The 18181-nt window shown below is 39.9% G+C and overlaps 1 protein-coding gene across 1 annotated transcript; it reads right to left on the bottom strand.

Annotated features, from left to right (window-relative positions):
- Nucleotides 1-979: 979 nt before the first annotated feature.
- On the bottom strand, nt 980-16908 carry LOC117815994 (protein GPR108). The gene is made up of 18 exons (XM_034688045.1): nt 16568-16908; nt 12870-12986; nt 10227-10277; nt 9948-10039; nt 9788-9858; nt 9372-9598; nt 9237-9299; nt 9051-9152; nt 8841-8974; nt 7306-7381; nt 7047-7120; nt 6839-6956; nt 6622-6752; nt 5098-5141; nt 4946-4995; nt 4503-4586; nt 4120-4241; nt 980-2539 (listed from the first exon to the last, which is right to left on the bottom strand). The coding sequence occupies exons 1-18, from the start codon at nt 16658-16660 to the stop codon at nt 2452-2454; spliced, it is 1737 nt and encodes a 578-aa protein (XP_034543936.1). The 5' UTR covers nt 16661-16908; the 3' UTR covers nt 980-2451.
- Nucleotides 16909-18181: the final 1273 nt, after the last annotated feature.

The raw sequence follows: 18181 nt of genomic DNA, 5'->3' as shown, positions 1-18181 counted from the left end.
TTATGAAGCTCAAACTTGCTGGTAGTCATCTCTGAAATGCTGACTCAAACCAACCTTTCTGCTTACCGAGAAGCCATGTGAAATTGAAAAAACGGGGTGGTGTTGAGATCATACCCTAACTAGCCGACCAGACCACATTTTCAATGCGCCCAAGTGTCAGTCAAATCAGTTAAGCCCCTCATTTCGCCTAAGTATATATCATCTCTCTGCCTTGATATAAATTGTAAAAAAAATGCTATTTGTTATTGTTGTGACAAATCAAATAATGATGTAAAGAGACAGACAACATATTTATAACAGACTATAAGCATGTTTGTTCCTGCTGTAAAGTTGGGCTTTGTATCACGGGATCAGTTGGGACTTTTTAGCTTTTGAAGCCAGCCTCAAGTGGACACTCAGGGAACTGCAGTTTTTCTGCACAAACACATTGGCTTCATAAACCTATATTACCATTGGTGTCCTGGTGCTGATTGCTTTGTTTGATTTAGCAGGTCTTAAAGAGGCATCACTCTTCATTTCAGTCTTGTTTAAACACTTGCAAACTTTTCACAGGCAATTGAAATTACTTTTTTTATTTGTTTTTTTTAAAGATGTATTTTTGGGCATGTTTTTTTGCCTTTATTGGATAGGACAGCTGAAGAGAGACAGGACATGTGGGGAGTAGAGTGTGGGAAGACATGCAGTAAATGTTCAACCGGCCGTCTGTGACGAGGACTATAGCCTCTATACATGGGACACTTGGACCATAAGGCCACCGGCGCCCCTTAAATTCCATTTTTAATGCAAGTGTGGATATATGAAAATAAATTGACTTCAGACTTGTTTCTAAAATACTTTTCAAATAAAAATTGAAATTCTCATTGTAAGAAATTAAGCATTTGCCAAGTTTGATGGATTTGATGAATTTCTTGAGCATGATATAAAAATCCTGGGAAATGTTCTCTGCACGAGGAAAGAAATCGATACCAAGACAACGTGATCCTTTCAAGAACACCAGCTTTATTGTGACAGTTCACACAGACATCAAACATCGGCCTGTAACAAGCACAAAACCTTTCATCTGGTTTAGAGACTGCTCACTGCTGTCCCCTCAGAGACAAGTCTGTAAACTCTGTACAGCTCCATGCAGGAGTGTCTGCCAACAAATCTCAGTAGTCTTTCCTTTGTATTAAATATTGCCCTCGATCTGTTGAAGGAATGGATAAACCTCATTGAAACTGAGCCTGTGTCATTATAACCGTCTATAAAGCCTCTAAGCAGTTCTTATGAAAGTGTTATGTGCCTCCTTTTGTATCAACAGTCTTCCTCTGTAAATTATTTACAAATGTCCGTCTACCCCGCCCGCACAGCTGCAGCACACAAAACTGATCTTTCACCAGAAGTTCTTCAATAATTCATAAAATAAGCTTCATATCAAGAGCAAAGAAGGTAAAACCAAAAGCAGACACAGTTTAAAAAAAGATGGATTAGGTCACTTCTCTGCCATGAACGGCACAGCGTGGCCAACAAAAGAAAGAAAAAACAATCCTATGTGAACACGATGGGGCCACTGCTCTGGACACTGATCCAAAAAACCTGTTTGACTTCAACCACTAAAGCTTTAAATTACAGCAGCAGCCCATCTGAAGGACTGCAAAGACCTCTCCAACATAAACCGTAATACTGAAATACAACATTTCAATATGTAAAAGTTAGTTCACTGAAATACACAACCTCTCACATCCAGATATTTCAATATAAAATCTAATTTGAGGGAAACAATTTGTACTGTGTGGGGATGAAGGTGTACAATCACTCGTTGGACGTCACTGACCGCTGAACAGCAGGAAAGAGAAATGCGTAGTTGCCTAAATTTGAAGTATATACTGATTAGCCGTTTACCTGAGTGCGGGCCAACGTCTCCAAAGGGAGGGGGCAACGGTTGTGTCAAAATCATGTGTTGTCCAACATTCACACACACACACACTCACACACCTGTACTCACGTCACACACAAAATGGTACAGCAAAGAGGCTCGCAGAAGTACCGTTTTTAAATATCCAATATAAACACAAAGGAAAGCAAGGCTTCCTCTAAAATGATAATTATCTTTGGAGAGAGAGAGAGAGAGAGAGAGAGAGAGAGAGAGAGAGAGAGAGAGAGAGAGAGAGAGAGAGAGAGAGAGAGAGAGAGAGAGAGAGAGATGAGAGAGTATCAGAGCTCCTTTCCGTGTCTCCATCCGTCCATGTGGCAGGAGCACGAGCTTTCAGAGTTTCTGGGTGGAGTGCTCCAAGGAAACAAAGTGAGTCTTTATTTTTTTGCATAGCCAGACAGTGGGCTGCAACCACTTCAAGAGTTTCAAAAGGGAAGCCGACACTGTGAGGGGATGTTGGGAGCCTTGGTCCATGTGTATCCCTGGGGGATGTTTACTGGGTTCCCCCCGCCTCCTGCACCCATGATGCAGCCTCCCGCTCACAAGCTGGACTCTTTCTGGCGATCACGTCCGTTAGAGGTTTTCTTGACTTTGGAAATTCCCTCCAGTGCTCCTGACTCAGTCACTCTGGACACAGACGGGCACAAAGAGGAGCATGTTATTAACCTGCCTTTGAATATTTGATCAGTTATTAGAACATATCTTATTCTGCTGATCAGTTTGGTGGAATATTTTTACTGACATTGTTGTATCTAAAATCTATCACAATAAAAAGTCTTCCAGAAAGCCTTTTCCTATTTAGCTTCTTCTTAGGGTTTAACTTAGGGGTGTAACATCTACTACAGCGATGTATCGATTTATATTCCTATGAACCGACTACATTGATCTGTGCTCGGCAAGTTGGCCTCCCAGGCGACATATATCGATCTAATATTGTTTTAAAAGGTAATAAATCGATACTAGGAAATAAGGCATTAGATTTAAGCACACCCGACTTTATATGGATGTGTTTCTTTTGCACTTTTAATGATAGAATTCAGACTGCCTGTCTGTGTGAACATTGCATGGTGGATGGCAGAGGAGAAGCTGGCGAGGAAATGTAAAGGTCAAGTAAGGTACCACGGCAACACAACAAATCTATCCAACCACCTGCTAAGGCGCCATGGGATTTCGCCATCCAGGCACCTCTTGCAGCGTTCCTGTTGCAGCAGCAGGGCAAGGTAACATCAGCTCTGCAGAAGCCTCAGGCCTCCCTAGCATGTTTAGTCAGAAAAACATCACGGCAACAACAGGAATCTAGGACTGTCCAGTATCAAGGTGTTTATTTCACAGTCGCACTGGTTGAATTTTTGGCTTAAAAGTTACTGAATCGATTTCAAGTCACTGAATCGTTTCGGATCCTATCGATCTAGATGAACCTATATCGTCCTTTAATCGTATCGGCAACCACGAATCATGATACGAATCGAATCGTTGTTAAAAAGGATTGTTACACCACTAGTTTAATTTGCTGTATTATCTTTTTTTTAATCAAACTGTTTATTGTGAATGTTGTTTCTGGACTTGGCTTTTAAGCTTGATTTTTAGGCTATATGTTTGCATAAAAGGTGCTAAATAAGTAAATAAAGTTATTATTCATTTTTTCACTACAGAAGTAATTCAGGACTGACAGGTAAATCTAGTATATAAAGGTGAGCAAAGAATGCTTGGTGTCTCTGTAGTAACTATTCCTGACTAGATTACTCATTCGTTCATGCATGATGGAGAGAATGTTATTTATTGAGATATCTACCTCAAAATTCAAATTTTTTTTGTGTGGTTTTGTCTATGAATGTAAATATATATTTATATATTTTAAATAAGACTCTATTGGAGTCAATAAAACAATGTAATGTATAAAAATGCCTTCTTTTTTTGTTGTATTGCAGTTTAATCAAAGTGGGACTTAAACAACACACTGCTCCTGAATGTATCCTGTATAGCTACAGACGAGGGATGAGCTGACCTGCTTATGACTAAGCATTTTTAAAGCTGACTTGTTGGTGTTGGTGTTGGTGTGTGGATGAGAAGCAAACTGTTGAGAGCTTTGAAGTGTTATGCATAAATGAATCAATTTAACATCTAAGATTCACTACACAGCTTGAGTAGAGAACTAAAACAATAACAGCTGTACAACCAAATCAGAAGGTGAAGTATTGTCTGCTTACACTTCATCCATCTCCACGTCCTCCTCGTCCTGGGGAAGCTGGAGGTAGGGGTTGTTGGACGCCGGTCGGAACTTGTAGCCCGTCAACACGAAAAAGATCAGAGTAGACACCTCCACCAGAAACTGAGGACACAAGAGAGAGAGAGAGAGTTGAAGAGCTGTTTGATTGTAATAGACTGCTGCTCACAGCTGACCTGGCCCATTTGCTTAAATATAAAAATGAGGGCAGTATCAGCAAACATCACTCTGGCACCGGCCCAGGAACACTTCCAGCTCCTTTTTACTGTTTGTTAGTGTTGATTCAGAAAAAGGAACAGGATGTGTTTGATGAGTGTAAAGTCATAAAGTCCGATTTTTACTACACATCACAGAAGCTTATCTCACCTCATAGCACCACTGCCACTGGAAAGGCATGGTGACCTTGAGCAGAATGGCTATGATCCTTGTGAAGTAGATGTAACACACGATCTGAAACAGAAGAAGACGGTATTTTACTGAATATCTACACTGCAGGCTTCAGCTTCTGCAGCTTAGAACTCACTCTGAATATTTCCGTTAATATATGTCGCCTTGGGTTAGCAAAACCTGCTCTACGACAAACATGCAGACATATATTCAGGCTTTGGTTCTGACCCTGCAGCAGTGACTTTGCTGAATGACGAGCTGGAGAGGCCTTCTTTGCCAGCTACCATGACTCAGTTAATAAAATCGAATCTGATTCATTCAAGCACTTTTAGCATCATCAACTTTAAGGCATTAAGTGTTGGCAATCTGGGTTTATTTAGCAAAATCTAAGATGATTCAATGAGATCTGAAGTCTTTCTTACCATCACATAATAATGCCGGAAGAGCTTGAGTTTCTCCAGATTCATGGCGGCTAAAAGAGACAGACATCACATTTATAGTCAACGAATAATCACAATCTCTGTAAGTGTATAAATTATAAAAGCTGTAGGCAGTGTCTGACTGAGACTCTCACCTTTGCCATCAGTGCTAGACGCCTCCTGCAGGTGACGGATAGACCTATAACGAAAAACACAGCCTGAATAAGTCACGTTACAAAAATTACCAATGCACTTCTTCAAAGTCTTGGGTTTATATTTCATATTAAAAAAACATTCAGAATTGGCTTTTCCAAGACGCTGTTGGCCTAGCGGTCTAAGCGTGTTCCCCATGTACAGAGGCTGTAGTCCTCGTCGCAGCAATTGCCTGTTCGACTCCCGGCTTCTACCATTTGTTACGTGTCTTCCCTCACTCCCTAATCCCCACATTTCCTGTCTCTCTCCAGCTATCCTATCCAATAAATGCAACAATTCTCAAAAGAAATGCCTTTCTGTGTGGAGTTTGCATGCGTGGGTTCTCTCAGGGTCCTCCAGCTTCCTCCCACATTCCAAAAACATGCACACCAAGGTTGATTCATCACTCTAAAATTGCCCGTAGGTGTGCGTGAATGGTTATCTGTCTCTCTGTGTAATGGCCAAATTTCTCCAGATCCGTATCTGGTCCGTCTCCGATCCGTCACGGCACCGGATCTGATAGGTTGTTATTCTAGTCAATGTGTTAACTTCCACTGGATCCGCTCCGTTGCGTTCAGGCTACGTCTCTGACCTGGCAGGTCAGAACTCGACGGATGAGATACCCAAGACTTCTATTTTTGCCGGATCCCGGAGCACGATGTATCAAGAGCAGATGGAGCAGGACAGGAAGTCAGGCACCAAAACAAAATTAAAACATCCGCTGAATTTTCAGAATAAAACACTCTGTGTTATCGTTAGATCGTTTTTAACTTAACTATGACAACAAAATTTAATTTTGAGCAGAGCCAGGCCTGGAGTCAACAGGTCAGAGGTTTTCAGAGGACCATGAAGACAGTGTGGATGAGGAGAGGGGGAGGAGAATCCTTGATTTAGTGTTTGCCGTGCTGCATTCTGTAAACGCAACCGGTGGGTGTTGACGGACGAGAGAGCACGGAGCCGGATCGGAAACGGACCAGACACGGATCTGGTGGAAGTCCTGTGTTAGCCCTGTGATAGTTTGGCGACCTGTCCAGGGTGTACCCCGCCTTTACCCCAATGACAACTGGGATAGGCTCCACCACCCCCCGCAACCCCAAAAGGGAAAAGCAGTGAAAGATAAAAGATGATAAAGGAAAATCAACTCAACTCTGACTTGCTGGTTTTGCCGCTGATCCAGGCCATCATGACACCTGTTTTAAGTGTTACTTCAAGTCTTCCCACGTTCTTATTTCTGACATATCTCTGTCAGTAAGTTACAATTATTTTCCATTCTACAAACTGCTCTGAAGATGGGGAACGTCTGATGCTGAACTGAATCAAAAGTGTTGCATGAAGTGTGTCACGTGACGGCATAATAATCGCCCCGACCAGCCTCTAAGGAAAACTTTGACACCAATCTCAAAACTGCTCTTAACTCAATCTTCCATGGATTTTTTAAAATGGAAAATGTAAGTGATACACATCAGACAGACGGCACACACACTAACCAGACAACAGGGAAGAGGATGGCTCCGCAGCAGATGAGGTCGACCAGGAAGAGGATCTCTTTCCACAGGTAATATTCACTGGAGCCTTCCTCTGTGGACTCGATGATGATGTACGCCACATTAGCCAGAACCTGGAGGACGAGACGCCGATCAATCACCTGAACATATCATCCAGGAGTGAATGATCTCACAACGCTACAGAGGCTCATGCACACACCTGCAGAGGGATGACAATCATGAAGATCTTCTTCTCCTTGTCGGACAGGATGTATTTAACGAAGGCCCAGCCGGTGCCGATCAGTGCCAGGGTGATGAAGAGGAGAGCTCCTTTAAGCCTGGAAAGCACATCAATGCAAACCTTAAAATAAACTACAAAAGAAGTGCTGAATAACTTTAAATGAATATCTTGGAAGAGTTATACATACAGGTGGGTGATATAATACATGACAGCCCAGCCTTCAATGGGATGCCCCTCAGTGTTGATGAAGTGATAGTTGATCTGAGGGATAAAGAGAGAGAGAGAGAGACAGGCTCCATAAAGAGACAAAGACTCAGAGTGTGCTTTCTAGCACAGTAAGCAGCACAGACAGAACAAACAGAGACAACAAAGAAGTCGCTGTAAAAAACAAACAAGATGTCCAACAGAGGAGACAACAATCTGCTGTGTGCTGGAGATTTACTCACGCTGTGGAAAACCAGAGATGTGGACTTGGTGAAGGCCAGCGCTGCCATCAGCCAGTGGATCTTGAACACGCTGTACCTGTGGAAAGAACATTTGATATACAGCGTGATTAGAAACATCTATTTAAAAATAAAGAATGCTAACTGGCTATGCTTAGAGGTTAACATGATAAACTTTATACTCCACCAGCACAAAAAACTGGCATATTCACTCTAACTGGACTCTGTGCACATCAGTAGTTTTTAGTTTTTATTTATTGTTTGTTTGTTTTAATGATCTCTTAATGATGAATGTTTTTATCCTCTGTAAGGTCACCTTGGGTGACTTTGAAAGGCGCCCCCAAATAAAATGTATTATCATTATTATTAAATCAGTTCTCCTAACTCACTCATATATCCTCCTTAATATGCTGTGTTTGAAGACTAAAGCAACATTGTGCCTTAAACCCTGACTCTGATGATGAAGAGCTCGCCATCATTAATAAAACATGCTGTTCAAACATGGGGAGGAAGAAGCCCTAAAATACAGATCCTCTGAAATGAAGCTGTGTCCGAGTTGTGATGCAAAATGTAGCCTTCAGTCATGATTATGAATATGTTGGCCTGTGTTGTAGGCTAAGAGTTTTTGGTGTATTTCTGAATAATCCAGTCATTTTCCATTTAAAGCTACACTACCAGTCAAAAGTTTGGACACACTTTCAATGTTTTTTATTTATTCTAATTATTTTCAACATTGTAGATTAATACTGAAGAAATCAAAACTATGAAATAATCTGGTTTTGCCATAATCTGGATTACAACAGTAGTCAAATAGAGCTATCCATCGTGTACTAACCCTACCTCTGAACAACACAACTGATGGTCTCAAACACATTAAGAAGGCAAGTCATTCTACAAATGAACTCTTGACAAGGCTCATGTTAATTAGAAACCATTCCAGGAGACCACTTCATGAAGCAGACTGAGAGAATACCAAGAGTGTGCAAAGCATTCATGAAGGAAAAAGGGGGCTACTTTACAGAATCTCAAATATAAAACATATTCTGGTTTGTTTAACACTTTTTTGTTAATTAAATAATTCCACATATGTTCTTTCATAGTGTTGATATCTTCAGTATTAATCTACAGTGTTGAAAATAATTAAAATAAATACAAACCCTTGAATGAGAAGGTGTGTCCAAACTTTTGACTGGTAGTATATATATATTCTTAATATCAATTTGATGCTTTAACTTATTTTAATTACACATATTTTATTGTTTTCAGTGTGCATTAGTCTCTATTTTAAAATCAATTTTTGTTATTTTTAATACGTCTTTCCATCATTTTATTTCTGCTTCTTTCTTGTTTTCAGTTGCTGTAAAGCTCTTTGAATTGCATTTGACTTGTATGAAAGGTGCTTTATAAATAAAGCTTTATTGATTGATTGAAAAGTTCAACCACAAACTCTGCAAAGTGATTTTAAGCTATGGAAGCTGTAAGATTCTGCAATGTAACAGAGTAAGTTCTCATGTCAGTGTGTCTGTGTGTATGTGTACCTGTGCTTCATGAGTGTGTACACCCAGACCAAGGCAGCAGTGAAGAAGACTCCAGCCATGCCGATGTAAAGGCGAGACAGAGGAATTTCTGCTGCAGATAGGTAGCCGCCGGGATTCGTCTCCGTCACTTCCACCTGCAGAAGAAACATTCAGGTGAGCGCCGCAAACACCTGAGCATGCATGTTCTGACATGACACTCCCTCAACTTACAGTCAACGAGTAGGGGTGTTTGGGTCCAGGGATCCTGTTCTTGCAGTAGTGGAACTTGAGGCTGTAAAGACCCTCTGCCAGCTCGCCCACCACCATGTGGAACTGTGGAACAGAGACACAAATTAAACTCATGCCACAGTGACCGACATCAAACTTCAACTCCTGCAAGTAAGAAAACAAACTCACGCTGAAGTTGTAGAGGTCGTTGACTTTGTCCAGAGCTAAAGTCAGCTGTTTGGTCTTCCCCAGCTAGAAGGAGATACAGATTAGAATACGCCATCATGAGTAGATCACACCGACAGACACAAAAACACATCTTACCAGGAATTCTTTCTCCTCTGCTTTCTTGTCTTCTACTCCAATCTTCGGCTTCTCTTCTACTGTAATCTTCGGCTTCTCTTCAGTGACTTCTTTAGTCTTTGGATCAACCACTTGATTCTCATCTGGGGTATCATTTTTTTTAGTGACTTTGTCCTCAGCCAACGGTGTATCAACCTTTTTCACTGCATCGGCAGGAGGAACAGGAACATCCCTGCTTTTCCTTTGACCTACAGAAAAAGGAACAGATAAAGGACATACAGAGTAATCAGCTAAATCTCTTGGATAAATTAATCTCAGGAGGAATCTCTCATCACAGGGTATTCCAGATTTCAGAATGTTGTCACAGAAGTTACATTATTGTTTCTGCTGCTTGAAAAAGACCTTAAAGGGAGTCGTAAAGTGCGCAGGACACTGACCTTTAGGTGCTTCAGCCTTCGGCTTCGCTATCAGGAGGTTGTCTTGTTCACCCATGGCTTTAACATGAACACTATACAAAAACATTGTACGATCAGTGGTCACATCAGGCTCTCCAGACATAGTTTTACACACATGTGAGTGCTGCAGAGGCATACACACCTGAGCGTGTTGACATCAATTAGAAAAAGAATGAGAGGCTCCTTGTTGGCCACATTTGTGAGAATGAGCGGGCAGATCTCCGGCTCCTCTGCCTGGAGTTTCAAGAAAACACACATGAAAACTGAAATAATCTCATACAAAAACAACAAATACATAACCTGACGTTTCAGTATTTTACATTTATTATAAAACACAATAAAGGTTATAGAAAAATCTGATTACAGTGACTGTTTTAAACCCTTTCATAAGTAATGGTAAAGGCTCATTGAATGTACTCACTGTGTAGGACAAGACTCCATTCACACGGGACCTGGAGAGGCTGAACCCGACCTAGAGAGAGTTTTGTAGACGTGGTCACTACATGGTGCAGTTCATGTGTAAATACTGTATTTCACTCTTCATGGCTGTATGCATTCAACTCTGATTCTATAAGAACTCCACCATCTGAAGCAGCCTGTGTTGGCCCGCAGCCTCTAATGGTAGAAGTCAAACTATTCAACATCCCACTAGAAAGAAAATTGTTACAGAAACTGTCCAATTAAAAACCAGGACAGTAGAACAGTCCAACTTTTTGACAGCTTAGTAGATTGTGCATTGTGTTTTGGAGGTTTGCAGTCAATGAATTTCAGGAATGTTTCAAATGAAAGTCTGGAAAGAAAGTTATAAGTATTTTTTCATTGCATTTAGCCCATTAGAACTACAACAGAATGCAAATCTCAGCTCCATATTAAAAATGTTTACCTCGGCATTGAACTACAGACTACTTTACTGTAATGCATCACTGTATGTTGGATATTGTCCTTTTTGGATCCACATGCGTCACTGAAAAATGTATTTGGACTAAGGATGTCAACAGTTTTTGTATTTTTTCGCTTTTGTTGTTTGGGCGGCAGTAGCTCAGTCCATAGGGGCTTGGCTTGGCAACCGGAGGGTCGCCAGTTCAAGTCCCAGCATGGACGAAGTTTGGCAAGTGGACTGGTGGCTGGAGAGGTGCTGGTTCACTTGCCTGGGCACTGCCGAAGTGCCCTTGCGCAAGACACTGAACCCCCAACTGTTCGGGGTGCGCTAGTTGATGGCAGCATCCTCACTCTGACATCTCTCCCTAAGTGCATGTCCATAGCATGTTTGTGCATAAAATTGTATATACAACAAACTGTGCGTGTAGCATAACCAAAAACAACACAAGTGAAAAAATTGAATTTCCCCCCTGGGGATTAATAAAGTATGTTTCTTTCTCTCTTCTTCTTTTCTATCACGTGGAACAAACATGTGGTCTTATATTTCGTTCAGCTATCAGGGAGGTGTTTTAAGTTTAAAGCATGTTTGGATGTGAATCAGCTGACTGAAGGTGTTGTGCACAGTGGAGACGCTCAGCTGGGGGCTGTGGCTGAGTGACAGGTCTCCACGAGCGCTTTCTTTCTCCGTCACCGGACTGATTATGACCCAGTTGTGCTCCTGGCTGACACTTGACCATGTTCACGATTATTTTTCTCAATAAGAACGAGTAGACAGAAAACTGGACTCTGTGAGTCCAAAATATGTTTCTGTTCAGTTCCCTTGTTGAAGTCTGAGCCTTCACTTTTATGACTGTATGTCCGCGGAGATTATGAGCCTTCTCCACATGTTGATATTAAGTGTGTTTAACATTTTGAACACCTCAATACGATCCGTAGGTATCCAATACTGTCAGTTATATACATTGTGTCGTGAAGGAAAATTTGATTCAGGAGGAAAAAGGCATTTGGCATTGTTTTACTTGAATACTTGAAATTCATATCCCTAATTTGGACATCTGTTTTCTTAGTGCTGTGATTTAAATACAAAATTAGACTATAGTCATTGTGCAATGGATCACAGTTGGTCTGAAATCTGTTCAGACCACCCTCCATAGTTTGGACCGCTTGTGATCCACACATCTACTGAAAGTGTATCATGATGTTGTACAATTACAAGCTGCAACTCACTTCCTGAAGCACTACTAGCCTCTGCTTCAAACTGATACGAGCCTGACAAAGACAGCTGCTTGTGTCAGCTCTGCTGCTGCATGCTCTGAGTGAGGAGGACGCAGGCTTCAGCGTTTTATCAGTGGGTTTAAGATGGGGGGGGGACATCATCACAGACTCCTTCAGGTTCAGAATCCACTTGAAAGCACAGGTGACAATAACATGATGCCTGCACTGTAAGCCTTCCAAGGTTCTCACAGTATGCAACGCAGACATTTATGAATAAAGGGAAGAGACTTTGCCATACACTGGTGTAAACATATATTGCACCATGACGGTCCTCTTCTCCATTAAGCCGCTGGTAAAAGACAAAACATCTCACTCCACTTACACACACTGTTGTGAGAGAGCTGGGACGATAATTACTCACCATTCAAATCACTCTCTAAATGCAAAATACAGATATTATTAGTTTGTCCGTTCTGTGACTGTTAACTGCTGCTTCTCCATCTCTTCATGGCACTCAGCTTGAGCATATAATAAACTGTGGACGCTCTGAAACATGTCACAAATACAGAACCTCTAATCTTAAGAGGAACTGACTCAATAATTCACAGTACAAGTATTCATGGTAACAGAGACATTTCACCTTGAGCGTAGATTAATGGAGGGTTATTTTTAGTTCTATCCGGCTTTGGCTGCAGCGGCAACACTTGTGTGATTACTTCATTGTTTGTTTGGCTCTTTTTAAGGATTAAATTGAGGCTGAGAGACTCACTAACTAAGTATAACCAAACTTATCCTTTAAAAAGTATTTGACCTTGGCCTGCGTTTCTCCCTCGTCATTATCTTAATAACTACGTGGAAGAGCGTGACTCCACCTGTTGTAAACATAAGTGGCAGCTACAGCTCCACAGTAAGACAAACCCTCATGGATGACTCTTTGCAATCACACAGACGTATGAGAAACACATCTTACAGGGTTCAGGCTGTAGTTCAGCTTTTCTGGGAGGCTCAGAGAAAGAAGTTTGACATCCAGAGTCCCGTTGGCAAAGAATCCAAAGTTGTTGAGGTCAACGGCGGAGCGAGTTTCATTCTGAGAAGACAATGAGTGAGACTTGAGAACAATGTTCAGACATGTGAGCATAGTTACAGACCCAAACAACACAACTATAGACAGTACAGAGAACACCTTGTGGGGCAGCTCAACTTTAGAATAATGATAATAACAATCAAGAGAGTCACAAGAAGGTTTCCTCCTCCTCCTGTCTGTAAATGCTCCCACTCCTGAGAGAAAGTCGTCCTTTCTATTACAAAGATTTATTGAACTATTTCAGTCCATTCCCTCAGGTTTAGGGCCTCATGTTTGGACCATTTTATGTGTATGGTTATTTATTTGCACAGTTAAAAAAAAAATACACACAAAAAAAGAGCAAAGATAAATAACATACTGTGCAGGAAGAGGCAGGAAACTCAGAAAGCTAATTTGAAGCCTCTACCCAAATAGTGTTCTAATATCAAAAATTAATTTAAAAATACTAAATTGAAACATATAGAGGTGTGAAAAAATATCAATACAGCAATATATCGCGATACTTTGACCATCAGATATACTTTCGAAATTTCAATATCTTCATATCGTTTTTTTGTAAAAATTAAAATTCACATTTTATCCGAGTTGCAACTAAAATACGACTTCTTCATATCTATAACATCAATACCTCTCAAATATGTGTTTTTTTGTATACAATACAACGTGAAGGGAATGTCCCTGATCCCTTCAAGTCTTATTTCAAATTAAATTCACAGGTTCACTCTTACTCAGCTCGTCAAACGTAATTTCTTCATCCTCCTGAATGATTTAATGTAGAAGTCAATTCTCAACACGTTTCAGGGGAATCCAAACTCTGGAATATTTATTCTGATGTAGCGAAAAAAAATGTATCTTTAAAATGTTATAGATGGATAGATAGGATGCTTGAAAAAACTTTTAACCACTGTTACTTATTTCTACTCATCATGCTCAACCACATACTCAGATAGTAGGTGTCCACACACATCATATTCATGTTTTGTACTTTTAAATTCTGTTGATGTAATAACTGTATTTATATTAATTGTTAAATTTGTATATTCTTATGTTATTTTATTTTTAGTATCAACTATTGTCTTTATGTGTGTCAATTTAGTATTTTTTTAATTCATTTTTTATATTAGAACACTATTTGGGTTGAGGCTTCAAATAAGCTCTCTGAGTTTTCTGCCTCTTCCTGCACAGTATATTATTTATCTTTGCAATTTTTTTTTTGTATGGATTTTCTTTTAACTGTGCAAATAAATAAACATAAACATAAACAAACTTCAGTATTTCAAAAAACAATAAAGTGGAAAAGTTGTTTTCAATCAAATAGTTTTGACTTAATTTGTCCTTTCAATTGTGAGTTATATTGTTTGATTTACATACACACCATCTCTATTTTTTCTTAGTTAACTGTGTAGAATATCACAATATATCACAATATTGTGATATCATGATGTATCAAGAATGAATATCGTGATACTATCGCATGGTGACCCAAGTATCGTGATGCGTATCATATCGTGAGGTTCTTGCCAATACTCACCCCTACACACATAAAAGACAATAGTCGATACTAAAAATAAAATAACATAATACAAAATTAACAATTAATATAAATACAGTTATTACATAAACAGAATTCAAAAGTACAAAAGATGAATATGATGTGTAGGGACAGCTACTTTATGAGTATGTGGTTGAGCATGATGAGTATATATAAGTAACAGTGGTTAAAAGTTTTTCAAGCATCATTTATAACATTTTAAAGATAAACAGTTTTTAGCCACATTAGGTGCATTTTGACAAAGAGTTCCAGGGTCTTTTAGCCCCCAGAACTACTTTCCCCTGAACTAAAAGGTTCCTCTGCCCCCATTGTAGTCTGCGTTTTCGACCGCAAGTTGAAGTCCAGGACAGATTGTGCAAATCAGGGCCAGTGACGTATGGAGAAAAAAAAAAAAATGATATTAAATGATATTTTGAAATCTTGATAAAAAACTAAACTAGTATGCATTCCTAGGAACTCCCTCTGTGTTTCAACAGCTGTGTAAACTCCACAAACACAGTTACGGCAAAGTTCAGATGTAATAAGAGTGAAATGACCATGGAAATGTGGGGTGCCTCACGCCAACTTCATGGCTGGCATATGCACGTTTCTACAGCTGTTGATCCTTGCGCACAGATTCATACATCTGGATATTTTTGTGCGTACAACGTTTTCTGGATTTGAGCGTACGCCATGTTTCAGTAGGAAATCCATGCAAGTCTTTGTACATGAGGCCCCAGGACCTTTGGAAAGTAGTACCCCCCCAAGCAGGGGCTTTTCAGGGGGGAGATTGTCTACCCCTGAACTAAATTTCAACCCTGGTTCCTCCGGTCAAAACGCACGTAGTTCCGGGGTAAAGTTCCTGCTGTTGAAAAATACCTATTGGAATAAATATTCCAGAGTTTGGATTCCCCTGAAACGTGTTGAGAATTGACTTCTACAAGTAAAACATTCAGGAGGATGAAGAAATAAAGTTTGACGAGTTGAGTAAGAGTGAACCTGTGAATTTAATTTGAAGTAAGACTTGAAGTGATCTGGTACACTCCCTTTATGTTGTATTTTATAAAAAAAAAAAACCACACATTTAATAGATATTGATGTTATAGATATTAAGAAGCTGGAGTTACTGAAACAAATGAGCAGATTAGACATGTGTCTTCGATGGAGTTGCTGCAGGAGCAAAATTTTATGGAGAGTTGTTGGAAGAGTATTCGCCCAAACTATATTACAATATGAAAGATGTGGATAAATTAGGCTGTGATAAAGAGTAAGAAGACATTTGGTGGCAACGAGATGACTAATCCTTCTTATAATACCATGAGATTTAGTTATTTCCAACTCAGATTCTCATCAACAAAAACTCCAAGGAATCTGGTAGCTGATACCTGAGGCATCTCAACAGACATTTCCTTGTCATGTCCTTAGGTATTTTATGGTAACCAAAAGCAGACATGCACCTTTACACATTTTGTTCCTGTGATATCAACCAAATTCCAGTTGTGTTCCAGAGATCTTGACTTATTCCTCTCCATATCAACAGATAGAAAAGCTTAGTATTTTAATTCTAGTGATTGAATCATCATGATAACAGGATCATCTCTGGGGGACAAAACAAAGGTTGGTCTCTGATAGATCATACTGCCATTGGCCAAACTATTAAAGTAAGTTAGCACTACATCTACCTTTCTTTTGTGCTCTATGATATGAGTTTGATCATCTGACTTTGAGACATTATGGATTCCAATGCTTAAAATCTCCCTCAGAGTTCAACATATGTTCATCCAACACGTTTTTGGATGTACCCAAAATGTATGGGAATAACAGCCGACCATGTATCCTCACTGTCTCCAGCATATTTAATGATTATTTATTATAATCCCTGCTTGTTTCAGATACTTTAACACCGTCGCAACAACACGACACCATGTTCTGAACACCGTCTGTCAGAGCTAATTAGCGCATACTAGCTGGCTAATGCCGCCTGGAGGACTCACAAGCGACACAATACAGCTCCCTTTGCTGAAATAACTTGAAGTAAAAACAGTATCCTTACCTTTAGAGTAAGCTTATGTATCCTTGCTTTGCATCCAGACAACAGTAAAAGTATATATCCAGCCAAAACGCATAATCTAAGTGCCACAGCCATAACGGCAAACCACTGCTAATGTTAGCTAGCTAGCAGTCTTGACAAGATACGTTGTGAGTAACAGATGTGTTAATCCTTAAATTTAGTGTAACTGCTCTCTAAATTGTCCTTTATTCTGAAAATGCAACAATTTCTGCTATGTTTTTCTGTTCTTTTGTGCCCTCATCGCGTAAGGTAACAGCTAGCCTGTAGATGGCAAACTCTCGCTTCCGGGTAGTGAAGCGAGAGCAAAACAATAAGCATGGTAAGGACAGATACGTCATGCGTTGTAAGCGTACTTCCGGGTATACTGCCTCAAATATCATGCAGAAAGAGATACCGTAAAGCAATATTTACAAATCAGGAGGCGTGTGTGTGTTCTGAAAGCTCTTTGAATTAATGTTTTATAATCATGTGATTTTCTTTCATAAAATGATAACTTTCTCATTCTACGCTCCTGTCTTCACCTTGTACTACGTGCTCTAGATTGGTGACGTGCCTAGTTTTCGGTAGTTAGCTTCCTGCTGGAAGTGATCACGTGACTGACCTGACCCTCCACGTCGGACGAATTCTCCGGGTTGCCATGTATGCGCCAGGCTTATGATATCAACCTTCTGACAAGCTAAATGTCAGCATTATTCAATGCTTTGTATTAGCTGGAAGAAACTGAAAAAGCTGTGTATTTTTGTATTGTAAATATTCAATATAAAACTTCAAAATACATTCATTACATTCATTATACAACACAATAATTTAAAATACTGAAAAAAAGTTATCATGGCTAAGCCCAAAATAAAACCAGAAAGAACGTCTCAGCAGGGGGGTCAAACTCATTTTAGTTCAGGGGGCTCTTAGAGCCCAATTTGATCTCAAGTGGGCCGGACTTGTAAAATCATAACATAACCTATGAACAACAAAAACTTAAAAATTTTCCCTTCGTTTTAGTGCAATTTTTTTTTTTTCACATTTAATGAACTTAAATGAAAATTTCACCAAATTGAGTCTGAAAGTGGGGCCGAATATGATATTCTTTAAGCACTGAAACCTGCTGCGAACACACCAAGCATACAGCTTTCCCATTCACCTGACACAGAGTGGTATGTTTACAGCAAAAGAACAGAGAGATTATAATAATGAAGAAGGTAAAGTGGACTATTATGGACTCCCCAGCTTCAGCATAAACAGTTTGCTTGCTGGAAAGTGTTGTATCCAGGGGTCCAAAAAGTCTATGAATTTCCACCGGATTATGCTAACTGCAAATATTCATTTTCCTCACTTTAAGAAAAAGAGTCCCCGAGCGACGTTCAGGTGCCCTCTGTCAGCCGTTTGATTGTAGGACAAATTTGAAACAGCAGATATGTTTATTGAAAAATTGCAGTTAATGTCTTCTCTGTAATTTTTTCACTTTGCAAAGTCATCCCATGGGCCAGATTGGAACCTCAGGCGGGCCGGTTTTGGCCCGCGGGCCGTCTGTTTGACACCCCTGGTCTAGAGGCATGTGATTTTTTTATGTTTTATGTTTTATTTAAAACAGTGTAGTGG

This window comes from Notolabrus celidotus, chromosome 7 (genome assembly GCF_009762535.1).
Source record: "Notolabrus celidotus isolate fNotCel1 chromosome 7, fNotCel1.pri, whole genome shotgun sequence".
In the NCBI taxonomy this organism is placed as follows: Eukaryota; Metazoa; Chordata; class Actinopteri; order Labriformes; family Labridae; genus Notolabrus; species Notolabrus celidotus.
Note: the sequence above shows the minus strand (reverse complement) of the source record. Positions and strands in the feature narration are given on the sequence as shown.